At 48.0% G+C, this 16,402-nt stretch overlaps 1 protein-coding gene across 1 annotated transcript in view; it reads right to left on the bottom strand.

The window, feature by feature from the left end:
- Nucleotides 1-1,696, bottom strand: part of RGS6 (regulator of G protein signaling 6) — a gene marked incomplete at its 5' end in the record, with an annotated part of 102,492 nt that extends 100,796 nt beyond the window's left edge. Inside the window, one exon of the mRNA XM_039219954.1 lies at nt 1,599-1,696. Within this exon, the coding sequence (XP_039075885.1) occupies nt 1,599-1,696 (98 nt within the window). The remainder of the gene's footprint in view (nt 1-1,598) is intronic.
- Nucleotides 1,697-16,402: the final 14,706 nt, after the last annotated feature.

The following is a 16,402-nucleotide window of genomic DNA, read 5'->3' as shown; positions in this document are numbered from 1 at the left end:
CAGGCTCTGAGCTGGCAGTCAGCACAGAGCCCGACGCGGGGCTCGAACCCACGAACCGCGAGATCATGACCTAAGCGAAAGTCGGACGCTTAACCGACTAAGCCACCCAGGCGCCCCTGGAAACATTGACTTTAAATACAAGCAGCTAAACTGGTAGAAATGTATTCCGCCCAGTTTTCACAAGTGGACAATCAGAAGTCCAGGCTGCATGAAGGAAACACACGGGGTAGTTAATTTGGGTTCTTTCCCTAAAAGGATTTGCATTCACAGTTTCCCCTTGTAGATTAAGAGCTTGAGTAGAATTAAGAATTTTCACTTGTCATGGAAGTGGCCATTAATCATGATGGTGAAAAAGGGTAGTGTCCCTTCCATGAATGACCCCACTTTTCTGGCAGTCAGATTTCTGGCAACTGCATTTAATTGAACTCTATGTAAATTGTATTGTTTCATAGTCAATAGCCTCTTAGGAGCATCACATTAAAATATAGGAATTCCAGAGCTGACTTTGTGACCACAGCAAGGAATCACAGCTGAAGGTCAGACACCTAGAAAAGGCACTTACAAAACTCTTTAGAAAGCATAGCAATTGGAAGCCATTTAATTTGGGGCAGATAGGTCTACTCCCCAAGAACATAAGAATACATGAATGGATATTAGATATTGATAAGTATGACCTTCAGGCATTAAAGATACTCAGTTGCAACAGGAAGTGTACTATAAACTCTGAAAAGCATTAACTAACATACAGACCCTAAGGTTTACTTATCTGGAATTATCATTTTTCTGAAACCCCTCATTCTCTAATTATGCTGGCAAAATAAATTTTACTACTTATTTTCTGGTGGGAGGACAGATTTGGAAACTGTCTTATTGGCCAGAGTTCTGTTGTTTTTCTGGGAGGGTTTTCCTAATTGAAATGCACAATTAAGGTTGGGGAAAAAAAATCATTCTTTCACTTCCTGCAGAAGCAGAAAACAGAAGGAGTCTTAGCAAATAATTAAACATCTTAATTGTGGATCAGGCAATCTAATTTTAAGAGCTGGCTCTAGAAGGCTGTTCAGTGACAGTGCTACAACTTCTCTTTAATTGCTGTGGCTAACAAGAATTCATCTCATTTCACATGTTATTGTATTGGGCTCTTTGGCGTTCTAAATAATTGCTCATTTCCTCAAAGGGTGATTTAGATTTAAAGATAGATATTCAGTGGAGAAAATAAATTAATTTCATTTGCAAATAGAGTGCCTCCACATCTTGGGATTCATATTTATTATTATTATTTTTTTAATGTTTCTTTATTTTTGAGAGAGAGAGAGAGGTAGAGAGCATGCACTGGGGAGAGGCAGAGAGTGAGGGAGACACAGAATCTGAAGCAGGCTCCAGGCTCTGAGCTGTCAGCATAGAGCCCAAAGAGGGGCTTGAACTCATGGACTGTGAGATCATGACCTAAACAGAAGTCAGATGCTTAACCTCCTGAGCCACCCAAGTGCCCCAGGATATACAGATATAAGCCCAGTTCTTAGACAGATGGGAAAATCTGGTTTGGAACTCGTTTATGGGATGTTTTTCAATACCACAGAGGATAAAATCGGGTCAAGTACCTGGGTCCTCAATGGAGAGGTTCTTCATAAGCCACTGCACAATGTCCGTACCTGAAATGATAAAGCAATTTGAACTGAAGACATCATGATGCTTGACTCTGTGGCAGAAGAAACATGTTCACCTAAAACCCCCCTAATTCCAATTAGCACACACCCAAAGGGCTGGATAATATTGACAATTTTCCATCCTAACTAACCACATCTATCCATTGGTATGCTTCCATAGTCACAATCTCATTCTTTTCCAAAAAAATCCACTTTTGATGACTCAGGATGATCTTGTGTCCACACTTCTAGGGAGTATCTACAGGGAACTTCTTGCAAATACAGATTTTGATGACTTCCCTGAGACAGGTTAGGGGAAATTTTACCACACCTGAACCCCAGGATATTTCCTGAGGGAGGAGGTCTCTTCAGCTCCCTCCCCTAACTGACAAGGCCTGACTAACACAGGTGACCTTACAGGTTCCTAACAACAACAACAGCAGCAACAGTAACAAATCTCTAATTTTTTCTGATATGGGCCCATCTTAAATGAACATGCCCCTGTTTCTGGAGAGAAACTTCTATGTGTTCACTGAAACCTCTTTCCTCTATTCCTTGGGCCACTAGATTACATTTCTAGACTCTTCTGCAGTTGGGTATAGACTGAGTTCTTACAATGGAATATGGCTATAAACAACATCCACCACTTCTAGGCCTGGGCCATAAAAACCTCCATGTGATCCTCCACACCCTTTCCTTCCCTATCTGCTGGCTGAATGGAGAGAACCCCAAGAACACAGGGGCGGGCAGAGCCACAATGTGGAAGGAGTCTGGGTTCCTGAACAACCATAAAAATTGTTGCCCATTTTGGGCTCTGACTTGATTAAAAAATAAACCTTATTGTGTTAAGCCCCAGATTTATTTGTTTTGACTTCAAGGCCTACCTTAACTAATATAAAATCCTGAGTCGAATGAAATTTTAAAGCACATCTACTCCAGCCCTCGCCAATATAGGAGCCCCATCTATAATACCCTGGACAAGAGGCACCATAATCTCCACTTGGAAAAATCCTAGTACCTGAGAATTACAGATCCCCTCCTAGTCAGCCTGTCCCAGTGAAATCATCTTTGATTTCTCAGAACAGAAATTCGACCCTCTCTGAAATCCTCTCTTTGGACTTAATTTTGCCCCTTGATGATAGAAAAACAAACCCAGGGGGTGCCTGAGTGGCTCAGTCGATTAAGCGTCCAACTTCAGCTCAGGTCATGATCTCACGGTTCGTGGGTTCGAGCCCCGCGTTGGGCTCTGTGCTGACAGCCAGCTCAGATCCTGGAGTCTGTTTCAGATTCTGTATCTCCCTCTCTCTCTGACCCTCCCCTGCTCATGCTGTCTCTCTCTCTCAGGAATAAATAAAACTTAAAAAAAAAAAAAGAAAAGAAAAACAAACCCAGACTTCTTGCTCTGGAGAGAGTCCGTCCGATATACTACCAACATTCTTCTTGAGTTTCTCCCCCCTCAAGGTGACACATGCCTGGGCCCCTCAGCTGTTTACTCCCATGACATGACCTAGAGACCCTCACCATGGTAGTCACAATTCTCCGAATATGTTTCCTTTTGTTTGCCTCCCTCTGAAAATGTTGTGCCTGGAGCCAACATGGGAGTAGAGGAGTCCAAATTTCTGGAAGGTTCTGAAATTCCAGTCAGTTGACCTTTGTCACTCAACCATCTCACTTTAAACCAGGGCTGATCTTCAAAGGTGGCTTTGTCACCTCAGAATGGAACATTTGATGGAAAGCAGCCTGAAAAGGCCAACATTTCTGGATGTCTGAGTCCTGTTGGTCTGCCCATAGCTCTCCTGGAGTAGACTCCTAGCTGAAAACCTGGAGAGCTAGCAGAGGTCTTCAACAAGCATTCCCTTTCCCCAGAAATAAAGTTTCCCAGAACTCTGACTGGTTGCCAGAGGTAAGAACAGCACAGGTCTGTTTCTCTCTGGCTGTCTGGAGAGAGAATGAAATCTGCACCGTAGACAACCAGGGCCCCATCTATTTCTGCGCTCCCCCAGGACCAGCCTCCACTGGCGCAGCCCTGCAAGGTGCCCCCGTTTCAACCTCAAAAGCAGAACTTCTAAGCGTCTCCCCACTCCTGCTCCCGGATGGCATCTATGAGCTAAACTTTGGATCAAAAACACTCCTATTCACTCACATTCTTTGAGAGAAAGGAGAGTTATGTCTGTGTGTGCTTGTGCGTGTGTGTCGTCTCCTCCAAATTATACAAGTTCAACATTTGTCCTAGGAAATGAAGAACAAAGCAGAAATCAAATAAGAACCGTAATCCCAAGTTGGGGGTGGGGGAGAGACTCTAACCTGTTTTTTCCTCAAAAGAAAAATAGTTCTTTTTTGTGGGTTGCCTGGAAACGGATAGGTTTCCAGCATCAGCAACAGCTCTCCCCGGGGCAGGCGGATTATCTTTCTGCTGAGCTTGCTGAACCATTATTTATCACCTGCCAAGATTGATTACTCACCCTGGGACAATGACAGCCCTTCCTTTCCCCTGTTAATTACTGTCATCATTAATATCCATGTCACTAATTAGTATTCATTCACATTGAAACTCCTTCCTCGCTATCATATCCGTTCCCCCCTCCGCCCCACCCGAGACTTCAGCACTATTGTCTAGATTTCTACCCTCTTTTGCTTTTATGCGCTAAGTGTCTGGTCTAATTGTTCTCCCCAGTCCACCAGGCCCTGGTTTGCATTCACAGAGCTGAAGGATCCCACTGAAGCACTTTGTTTTGGTAAAGAAGGGAAAGTCATAAAAGCCTCTTTCTTTTTTTACCTAGCAATGTGGGGGACCACAGACCTGGGTTACTTGTCCCTGATGCAGCCACCATAGCAGTCAGGGTCTTCATCCGGGGATGGGGGTGACTGTCCTCAAGCCCTGGTGAGGGCCGAGATGCACCCCCTGCCTGTCCTGGGTTACTGCCCATAGTCTGCAGCAGTAGCAACCTCCCTACCATCTTCACTCGCTGCCGACCTGCACGGGGGACTTCAGCAAGCATAACGATGCATAGGGGTTGTGGACGCCCCCCTCCTTCTCTTGGGTGTGGGCAACTTTGGGCTTCCTCGGACTAACCCAGGAGGGGCCAGCCTCCAGCCTCGTGGCAGGAAGTAAATTGTGCATGTGGAGCCCCAGGAACAAGTAAGGGAGGGAAATCTGTCATAATATTACGCCCTTTAAAAGACCTACAATTATTATGCCATGGAATCAGGCAGGAATAGTTCAAATATCCATCAGGAGAAAGCATTTTTCTTTTTTCTCTCTCCTTTCTTCCTTTTTTCTCTGGCCCCCAATCATTCTTTCCTTCCTATTCTAAAAAGAATTTGAAGTAGATAATTTTGCTGTTCTCTCTCAAATTAATTGTTGCCCTTTGTTACCACTGTTGGATTCTGGTTCTTATTTTGGTCTAGATGCCCTGCCAAAGACTTAAAGCCAATATCAAAACTTTAGGAACAAATGCAGAATAGCAACTTTCTATCCCCAAAGATTCTAAAACACTTGGCTGAATGTATTTACTTTTTGAGGCTACTATATCAACATATACACCAGGAATATCTATGAAATACATCAGAGGGCACCCACAACTCTTCTCCACAGCATGTGTGGTTTGTTGGTATATTTAAGTATATATTTATCAGATGTAGGTATGCTTTATGTTTCTCTATGTGCTGTCGCTATGTATTTCAATGATGTCTTTTATATACAATTATGTGTATTGGAAGGGTGTTTGGACAGAACTCAAAACTTCTCTAGTATGGGACTGAATAATGAATTATGGTGCATCCGTACAATACATATCTATTGAACACCTAGTGTATTAAATGAAAAACATATCAAGAACAGCATGTATTGTAAAATCACATTTAAAAAGCATTTTAATGTTTATTTATTTTTGAGAGAGAGAGAGAGGGCAGGAGAGGGGCAGAGAGGGAGGGAGACACAGAATCCAAAGCAGGCTCCAGGCTCTGAGCTGTCAGCACAGAGCCTGACATGGGGCTTGAACCCACGAACCATGAAATCATGACCTGATCTGAAGTCGAATGCTCAACTGACTGGGTCACTCAGGTGCCCTGTAAAATGGCATTTTTACAATAGAAAATATGTATTTGCATTTGTATTCTGTTAATTACATATGTATAGATACATACAGGCACTGAGAAGAAAAGTTCTGGAAGAATATTTATTTTGGAGAGAGAGAGAGAGTGGGAGTGACAGAGGGGCAGAGAGAGAGGGGGATGAGGATCCGAAGTGGACTCTGTCCTGACAGCACAAAGCCCGATGCAGGGCTCAAACTCATGAACCATGAGATCACGACCTGAGCAAAAGTTGGATGCTTAACTGACTGAGCCACCCAGGAGACCCTGGAAGAATATTTAAACTGTTAACTTTAGGTTATCTTAGAGAGAGTAGAGGGTCAAATTATGGAACATTTCTATTTCTTACATTTCCTTATTATTTGGAATTCATAGAATGTTAATATATTGCTTTTGCACTGAGAAAAATACTTCTCTTCGTAAAGAGCAGAGAGGGAAGTGCTGACCTCCTCCGAAGACTGCAGTGGGGAGGCTGGGGGATAAGGTTGCTGACACACAGTGGAGTGGGTAAGGGGAGCTCTGAACCCTCCTGCTGCCCCCACGCCCTGGCCCTGGGCATTTTCTGCTTCCCAGGGAAGGGGCAGAGAAGAATGAAGGCATGACTCACAAAACTGCCTCTCTCCAGAAAAGTAAAGAGTGGGAGGCTCACTCCTGAGCCTCAAGATGGTCACTCCCTCTGGACGTCGGGCCAACCCCAGAGCCTTTTGTAGACTCTAACAGGGCTGCCCACCATAGTCCCAGATTAAGGGCGATCAGCTGCACCCCTCAACATAAACTGATTTGAGTAAGCTGGTGAGATCTTCCAATATTTTAGGGAGTCCTTGTTCCAGTCTGGGGGAGATCCTTATTATATAAGAGTTCTGTTCTGAACTTCGTACTCATGTGTTTTAAGGGCCTCCAAAGATTAAGGAAGACCTGGAACTTCCTGCCAAATAATTTGGAGCCCAAGGGGATCCTACTCTGAAATGCCTCCCCCATTCTTCCCAAAGTATTGTATCAACCTGAGCCCAATTAGATTATGCAAACTTGATCAAAGACGGGTTCCAGTCAACTGCACATTTCCAGTTATGTGAAACTTGGTCACTTATAAATCATAGTACTGATAACTGAAGCAATCCATAACTTACTTGTCAGTCCTCACTCTGGGAGAAGACACCTTCATTTGAGTAAACTGTTTCTGAAGCCCAACAAAAAATAAGACGGTTCTTGCCAGGGGTGACCTCCTGGTACGCCTCAGTCAAGGTTATGACTCAGTCCACCTGGGATACTCACATACCTGCCAAGGTCTCTGCTATCTGTGAATGAGGAGGGCAGCTTTGTGCCACTTTATCATTTTTACATGAAGGAGGGAGACATTCCCCAGGGACCACTGTGCACCAGGCCAGAGCAGGGCACTTAACCCTGTAATAACGCATCATCCTGACAATAATTGTATATAGTATAACTAGTATACCCAGTTTAAAGATGAGGCCCAGCGAGGTCCAAGGCCACATACCTGTAAGAGCCAAGTCTGGAATCCAGGCAAACTCATGTCCACTACATCATTCTGCCTCTCTTATTTCTGAATAACTTTCCAAACAATACTCAGAAGAATAACTGGAAAAGTTATACTCTGTGCTAATTTTCCCCCTAAACCAGGGACATTAATTTAGTGGTAATAATAATTCCTACCAATATCAGCTAGTGAGCTAATAATTCATTGAGCACTTTCTATATTCCAGGCTTTGGAATGACCCTACTATAATAATCCCATGGGGGCATCTGGGTGGCTCAGTCGGTTAAGTGTCCGACTTCGGCTCAGGTCATGATCTCATAGGTCATGATTCAAGCCCCATGTCAGCTCTGTGCTGACAGCTCAGAACCTGGAAACTGTCTTCAGATTCTGTGTCTCTCTCTCTCCTTGTCCCTCCTCCAATCATGCTCTGTTTCTCTCTCTCTCAAAAATAAACAGTTAAAAAATTAAAAAAAAAATCCCATGATGTAAGTAGATTATTATCATCTTTATTTTCAAATGAATGGAAGGACACTCTAAGTAGGGCAGTCTTTATAGTTTTAGACCTTTTTTTTTTTTAGTTTAACACCCCCCTCCCCACCCCCTCCCCACCCCCCCACAAAATGCAACAGTTAGCTAGCAGAGAAAGCTGACCTTAACTTCAGAGGAGATGTTGAACTTTAGGATTTTGGAGGGTGGGCACACTGAATAGCTGGCAGGAAGACAGAAGGAGACTAATGGCATTTTGAGGAGTAGTGTTTGGTCCATGGGCTTGAGCTTTTCCAAGGAAAAGCGTGACAAAGTTACAGACATATGCTTGCTTACCAAGCTTAGGAAGCAATAAAACACAGTGTTTGTAAAGTCAGACTTGAGTTCAGCTCGTGCTGTGTCACTTACAAACTGTGTGACCTTGGGCAGGTCCCTGAACCACCCCCACGCCAACCTCCATTTCTTCATGGGTTGGTGGGGGAGGGGAAATACTGCCTACTTAGAGGGTAAAGCAAGTTCGTGCATGCAAAACCTGGCCCACGGTTTTGCTAGAATGGTCTGTTGATTATCAGCTCACTACCTGCTCTGTGCCTTCATTTCCTGAGATGGAAAGGCGGACAATAACCAGTCTGCTGCAGAGGCTCTGGGGGTTAAAGGGAGTTCCGTACAAGCCATGCCAGCGCAGTGTCCAGTCAGTACAGAATACCCCTTAGCACACATTAGCTACTGACAGAGTCTGCATTTTAGGGGCCTTGTATTGGAGCCAAGAGTCTAATCAAGTCATCTGCATGCCCGGAAGAAGCAACAGCAACTCAGAATTTTTGTGTGATTTGCGTGCTTTTTTCCTTTTTGCCTTAGAGAATCTCAGGATGTCTTTCGATGCTTTTAGGAAGGGGTCTGCTGATGAATTGCTTCTCAGACAGGAGGGGCAACAGACGGGGTAGTTGCAGTAGGCAAGCTCTAGGAGCCTGACCTCCATGGCCCGATTCCTGGCCCTGTTCCTCCAGTAAGTGGACTTTCTGGGCATGGTGGGTGGAAGGTAGAGCGGGTGGACTCAATGCACTGCAATTCGGTCCAGCATAACTAACCATGTGTGCCGGTCCCTGACTTCCCAGCATCCTCTTCCTACCCCTCCCCTCCTCTTCTGCCTCATGGACTGCTTTTCCACTCCCAGAATGCACCATGCTCCATCCCACTGCAGGACATTTGCATAAGCTATTCCCTGGGCCAGTAATGTTGCCTCTTTTCTCCACTCCAGCTCTGTCTCTAGCTGACTCTGGCTTGTCCTTTGGTTCTATCTTCCTCAGGAAAGCCTTCATTGATCTCCAAACCAGGTCGAGTCCTTTGGCTGTCCCTTGCAGAGAATGGGGTTCCTTTTGTTTGGAGCACTTCTCGACACTTGAAATTGGATATCCATGATGTGATTGCTGGATCAACATCTGCCTCCCCCTCTGTATTAATATCCTGGGCTCTCTGTAACAAAGCCCCACAAACTGAGCAGCTCAAACACCAGAAATTTATTGGCTCACTGTGCTGGAGAGGCCAGAAGCCTGAGATGGACATGTTGGCAGTGTGGGCTCATCCGAGGTAGTGAGGGAGAACGGGCTCAGGTCTCTCTCCTCACATCTGCAGGTCTGCTGGCCTGTGGTGTTGGGGGCCTGCAAATGCATCACCCCGCTGTCTGCATCAGCACCCATCAGAGAGTATTACAAATGTTCTGTGGGCTGCTGGGCGTCCCGGGGAGGGCTGGAGGGGCCGCCTTGCCTTCCAGCGTTGTCTCACGGTCATCTCATTTGTGCGAATTTGAATCCGAAGCGTGGTTCACGGACACGTGAATTTAGTTAATCTGTGCGCCTGAGGCTTTCTGGAGATGAGACACCTTCATCTTCACAAGGCCCTCTCCCTGCACGAGTGCCTCTTTGCCCAACTCTTCCTTTTTAGAGGGACACCCGTCATCACCCTCACGAATTCATGTTAACTCATGACATCTGCAAGAACCCTATGTCCAAGCAAGGTCACGTTCTGAGGGAGTGCAGGTTAAAACTTCAACATCCAAACTTCTGGGAAGACACAAGTCAGCTCCTAACACTGGCTAAGCCATCGCTGTGAGACAGCAGGACTCTGTTACACTGTCCTATCCCCTGAACCACACAAACACATGGTGTGGAGCTGAGGTTTAATAAATGCTCATCGAGCAACAGTTATATTCCAATATACATCCTATAGTATGTATCCAACCCTATGTACATATTCATTACATTGTACATTGTTCTCTCAATGTTTGTGGCCCAGGAAACCTCATCACACACCGGCACCCACCGTGGGTGGGCCTTTTGCAGCCTCTGCTTTGCATGAAAGTTTTGGGGGTTTTCATCCATTAACACTGTTATCTTTCCAAACTCCCATCTTCTCTCGTATAAAGAAAGCTTAACAGACAAATGCTTTAAAAAATATGAGGCAGCAATCCAAAGCTTTCTTCTTTTCTTTACTCGATGCTGGCTGTCACTGGAAGAGGGCGGTGAGTGCAGGAAAAGCAAAGTCCCCCATCCTCCTGTGTGGGGCCGATCCCCCCCCCCCAGCTCTCGGCCGGTCCCCTATCCCTCTGCTCACTCCGATGGCCTCCAGCCTGCATGGTTCAAACTGCTATTTGCTGGCTTTGACCCAGCGTGTGATTCTCCCTTCTTCGCAGGGAGGCTTCTCTTGGTTTCAAACAGGTAGAAGGAATTCAATCCAGACATGCCAAATACAATTTTGAACCCGGTGACCCCCGAGCCTCACCACCATACCCCCTCCTAAACCAGGGCCTGTCGGAGCCACCTCCCTGGGGTGTCCTTCCAGGCCAGGCAAATCGGCTTGCTGACCTTCACGGGCCCTTGACAACTGCGCCCCTCAGTGACCCAGGGCCTACGAGGCAGGAAAGACAACCAGCTGCCGGGAACCCCCTGGGGGGCCTTCTCCTTGCCCCCCTCCAGCCCAGCCCAGCCTCCCCACTCAGATTCCGCGTTTCCCCATTCTCTGAAATTTAAAGCTTCCCCATGCATTATGAAAAATAATAGGGGGCAGGAGACCGGGCGAGGTTATTACCAACTCATAAATCAACCAGGAGGCTCTGAGGGTTGCAGTGAGGTGTCTGAGATGGGCCCCCTGGTTTGTTATCTCACCCAAGCCCCCACGATTGATTCATAACCTCATAACCCTCCTGCGTCCCAATCCCAGGCCTTATATCTAATTGTCAGCAGCCGAGTACATGATTTGCAAGAGGATGTGGTGGCGGCAGGCATGGGGGTGGCGGAGAGATTAGTTTTGTCAATCAAAAGCATCCAGGGGAGGTGGGGAGCACTCGGGATTTAGCTTCTCCATCAGCTTATTAAAGGGAGGGCTGAACATGGCCACACTGATTGGGCCTCGGTGCAGGGAAATGGAAGACAAGGCCGCTGGGGTGTAGCCTCTGTTCCCTGCACGTGGCCACTGGGAACATTCCTCTCAATCCGAAGGCAGGGATGGTGGGCAAACAGACTCGTGGCTCTAGGGGAGAAGTGAGCTAATGCCAGGCATTCATTGGGCACCCATCAGAGTATTACACATGTTCTGGGGGCTGCTGGGTGTTCTGGGGAGGCCTGGAGGGGCCGCTGGGGCCGGAGGGCCTCTGGGCTGCCTTGCCTTCCAGTGTTGTCTAACGGTCATCTCATTTGTGCGAATTGGAATCTGAAGCGTGGTTCACGGACACATGAATTTATGTTCAAGTTAATCTGTGCAGCTGAGGCTTTCTTGAGGGGACAGGAAAGGAGAGCCTTGATGAGGCCCAGGTCTGCGGGCTGCTGTCACTTACCAGGAATTGGATCCGTCCATCCACACTAGGATAGCAATGACACGGATCCAATTCCATAACACACTTTAAGGTTTCAAGTCTGCAAAGTGCCCTGGACATCTGCCATCTTGGGATGGGCGAGGCGTGCACAGCAGGCAGTGTGAACAAGCCAGGGTTGAAGCCGAGTCTGGGACATACGAGTATGTGAGCAAACATTTTTCTTCTGGAACCCGCCCCTGGGCTCTGTCAGAGAACAGCTCTGGCATGGTGGAGTGAAGTTTTATAATCAGACAGACCAGGGGCGCCTGGGTGGCTCAGTCGGTTGAGCGGACATCTGACTTTGGCTCAGGTCATGATCTCACGGTTCATGGGTTTGAGCCCTGCATCGGGCTCTGTGCTGACAGCTCAGAGCCTGGAGCCTGCTTTGGATTCTGTGTCTCCCTCTCCCTCTATGCCCCTCCTTTGCTCACACTTTGTCTCTTTCCCTGTCTCTCAAAAATAAATAAACATTAAAATTTTTTTTTTATTATCAGACAGACCTGGTTTAAGGCCTGGCTCTGCCCCTTGCTAGAGGATCCCCTTGGATAAGTTACTCCACCACTCAGAGCCCCAGTTTACCCACCTGCAAAATGGGGTCACTCACAGAATCTACCTGACATTCCATTACTATTATTAAAATGAGGAAATAGAATAGACACCAACCCACTCTACTCCTCACCTACCACCAACACATACCTCTCCATCTGCCCAAACTGAAATCCAGAGCTGGTCTCCCATGGGAAGAGCCCCCACCTGGAATCAAGCCTCTTCCTCTGCTCCTCCCCAGGCTCATGCTACAGCCCTTCCAGAGAGTTCCCAGCTTGTTCTTATGTGGCTCTTCCAAGCTCCTCTGTTTCGTTCAGAGGGATGAGGCTATCCTTCCAAACTCGGACTGGAGTCTTCTCTACCAGCAGGGGATTTACTTCCAGATCCACCCCTGGTTCTTGAGGCGAAACATCAGAAGGACCCCTTGGAGACCCTACTCCAGCTCCAGTCAAGCCCTAGCCTGGCTTCTCCCACAGCAGCAGCTAGGAGCAAGTGGCCTAAGTGTGAATGCAGCTCCCCTCCCCCCAGCTCGGTGACCTTGGGCATGTGCCTTGCCCTTTGTAAGCTTCAGCTTTGATACGACAGGATAAAAGCACAGTCTGAGAGTATAGACATGAACTTGTAAAAGCTTCCGCCCTGTGTCCTTCAACACATAGCAAACGATGGGTAAATGTTGACTTTATCGTTATTATTATCGCTGTCATTCTGACTAGAGCATGGCACCCATTTCCCTGCAGTGATGAATAAAACGTCTGTGTCCTCGAACAAGAAGGGGCACCAATGGGCTGCGGGGACTCCGACGGGAGGATCGTGGGGTGCCCTGGGGCCACAGATGGGCGTGTGCCATTCCAGCTGACCCGTTGTCAGGAAAACAGGTGTTTGGGAACAGCAAGAAATGGTGAGATGAGACTGGCTGAGGGGGCGTCCAGGCTGCAGAGCCAATGGCTCCACCACAGCAGCCTGAAGCAACCACAGTAATGACACCGGGGGACACTGAACGTTTCTATGGAGGTCAAGGTGGATTAACAGCAAATGTCTGTGACAGGGAAGAGTTGTAGGAGGGCAAAAAGTCACCAGCATGTTCCGGCATCATCTATGTGTAAAGCACCATAGCCAGACGCCAAGGGCTGTGATTCAGGCACAAATCACAAAGAGAACCGTGCCGAAGAGCTAAAGGGAAATGATCTCAGGGTTGCTGAGGAATGAGCTCATGTGTTCCCAGCGTCAGGATGCGGGCCTTTCCCTCCCTCTCTTCTCCACTCAAGCATCACGGCCTCTGCCAGCGTTACCGTGAACGCTGCCAGGTCAGTCCGCAACCCCTACAGCTCTACTGCCGGTGAGGCCCCCCCAGACCCTGAAGAGGAGTGGCATACCCCCATCGTTTTCCTGCCTCCTCATCTTTCAGGGGAGGGCCAGTGGCTTGCGTTCTCTCAGAACTACAGCCATCTCGCCTCCCCAGGACGCCTCCCCTTTGACTCTACCTAGATTTGACAGCCTTGAGTGCCGAGGGCAGAGAACTGGGCTGTCGGAGGGTGGTAAGGTGGTGCCACAGAACAGAAGCAGTGGCAGGAATGGCAGAGGCCTATGTGTCCTGACCTTGCTGAGGCCTGGCCGGGGCCCTGGATAACGAGGAGGCTGGCAGAATGGCACTCACTGCCCCGTCATCAGTGAGAATATTCTATGATTTCACTCATATGTGGAATTTAAGAAACGAAACAGATGGACATATGGAAAGGGGAGGGGACAAGAGAAGAGAGGGAAACAAATCATGAGAGACTCTTCATGATAGAGTGCAAATTGAGGGTTGCTGGAGGGAGGTGGGTGGGGGATGGGCTAGATGGGGGAGGGGTACTAAGGAGGGCACTTGTTATGATGAGCACTGGGTACTGTATGCAAGTGATGAACCACTGAATTCTACTCCTGAAGCCAATATTGCATGGGATGTTAACTAAGTAGAATTTAAATAAATAAATAAATAAATAAAGACACGGGGCAGGGGGTGGGGGGAGAGCCTGCGTGGCTCAGTAGATTAAGCGTCTGACTTTGGCTCAGGTCATGTTCTCGTGGTTTGTGAGTTTGAGCCGCACATCGGGCTCTTGCTGACAGCTCAGAGCCTGGAGCCTCCTTTGGATAATGTGTCTGTCTGTCTGTCTCTCTCTTTCTCTTTCTGCACCTCCCCTACTCAAACTCTGTCTCCCCCTCTCTGTCTCAAAAATTAAAAATAACATAAACAAAATTAAAACAGGGGTGCCTGGGTGGCTCAGTTGGGTAACTGTTCAGCTTGGGCTCAGGTCATGATCTCACAGTTTGTGAGTTCGAGCCCCGCATCGGGCTCAATGCTGACACCTCAGAACCTGAAGCCTGCTTCGAATTGTGTGTGTATGTGTCTCTCAGCCCCTCCCCTGTTCGTGCTCTGTTTCTCTCTCTCAAAAATAAATAAACATAAAAATAAAGGACACCAGGGCCCTGCCCAGGTGGAGGGAGATGGCCGAAGCCATGCCACACCACCTGCCTTCCCCACCCCTCTGTCCTCCTGAAATCCCTAACACTTTTCTTCTGCAACAGGTAGGTAAGGAGCCAGGGTCTGGCTTTGGAGGATCTGAGGAGAAAGTGACGCCAGCCATCTGAGATGGAGGAGAGTTTTGAGAGTCTACAGTTCAGACCTCCCCACCTGCCTTTCCTGGTTTCAGTGGGTCAGGTTCTATCATCAATAACGTATGCACGTGGGGACAGGGAAGGACACTGAAGGGGGGGACTGGGGTCCCTGAGGCTTGCAGGGGCTGGCTCCCTCTTCATTACCTCGGTCTCTCATTCCAGCTCCCCATCCCCACCCTCCACCTGCCCCCAGTGGTGCCCATCCCTCACGAGCACAGATACTGTCCACACCATCCACGCCGTACCCACACACGGAGCCGACACACACTTGATCACATGTGCCCTCACACTGACACACACACGCCTCTCATATTTCACGACTATTGCGTTGTGTCTGTAATATGTTCCCAACCCCACAATCCTGGCAAACGACAAAAAGAAGTTGAGGCTAGAATAAATTTCGAGGAGAGAACTGTTTTTATCTGTTAGAAACCTACGTAATACAGAGTAGAGGCTGTATCTCGGTGCCACTCATATGATCAGCTGCCGCGAGTCCCCTTGCTGGGCGTAATCTTGACTGCCTGCACGCAGCAGCTGGAGAGGAAAAAAGAGGGGCTGAACCCAGCCCACAGAAGGAAGAAGTGGCTGCATTCATCTCCAAGATGTGGAACACATTTTCTCTATTAGGCTTCTAGATGATTTTGGTTCTCCATGGTTAAGGGGTGGTCTTGGAGCTGAGGGCAGCATGTTGGGATATCAGATGGGAAAAGGAAGGCCAGAGAGAAAAGCACAGTGCCACCATCGCCAGCAGGCATGGTTACGGTAGAAAGCGTGGTCATGTGGACGCTGTGCCAGTGAGGTGCTGGAGGGGAGCAGGGGACCCCTGTAAACACCACAGTTGGGGGGCATGCAATGAAGGCTGTAGACATTTCCCCCACTGGGTCCAATGGGACAGGAAGACAGAGCAGTTATGAAAACCCAGAGGGGGTGGTTGCCATAGGCAACGGTGGCCAGACAGGAGTCATGGCCTTTAATTGTTTATTTGTTCAAATGTTTATTTGTTTTTGAGAGAGAGAAAGAGTGCAAGCAGGGGAGGAGCAGAGAGAGAGAGAGAAAGAGAGAGAGAGAGAGAGAGAGAGAGAGAGAGAGGATCTGTAGCAGGCTCTGTGCTGACAGCATGGAGCCTGATGTGGTACTTGAACTCATAAACTGTGAGATCACGAACTGAGCTGAAGTCAGATGCTCAAAGAATGGAGCCACTCAGGCACCCCTGGGAGCCATGGCCTTTAGGAGAATACAGCCACTCTCAGACTGAAATCTACAAGGAACCAGATGCTGTGACCTCTCCTGTATACGGATGTCCTGCTGGTGTTACCCAGGGGATGAAGAAGCCATGGTAGCCAGGAGGGAGGACATTGAGGCAGCCCACGGTGACAGGCTCTGAGGATGCAGTGCTGGGCGAGGGTGGCTCAGGAGGGCCGCAGGAAGAGGATCCAGCACAGAGGTGGAGGAGAGAGAGCACTTATCATACAGGCCTGTCCAGAAAGTGTTGTTCAGGTGCGTTTATTACTCGGCACGCTTTACTTTAGCAGAAGTCAGGGCTGGGGCTTTTGCTCTGATGTCCTGGTTCCCCAATACTGATGCTTTACAGCTGTAGGGACATGTAGTGCTCACAAGGGTTGCACACATACCATACCA

This window comes from Hyaena hyaena, unplaced genomic scaffold, assembly GCF_003009895.1.
Source record: "Hyaena hyaena isolate Hyena2069 unplaced genomic scaffold, ASM300989v1 scaffold_851, whole genome shotgun sequence".
Taxonomy (NCBI): domain Eukaryota; kingdom Metazoa; phylum Chordata; class Mammalia; order Carnivora; family Hyaenidae; genus Hyaena; species Hyaena hyaena.
This window is presented reverse-complemented; position numbering and strand designations above follow the sequence as displayed.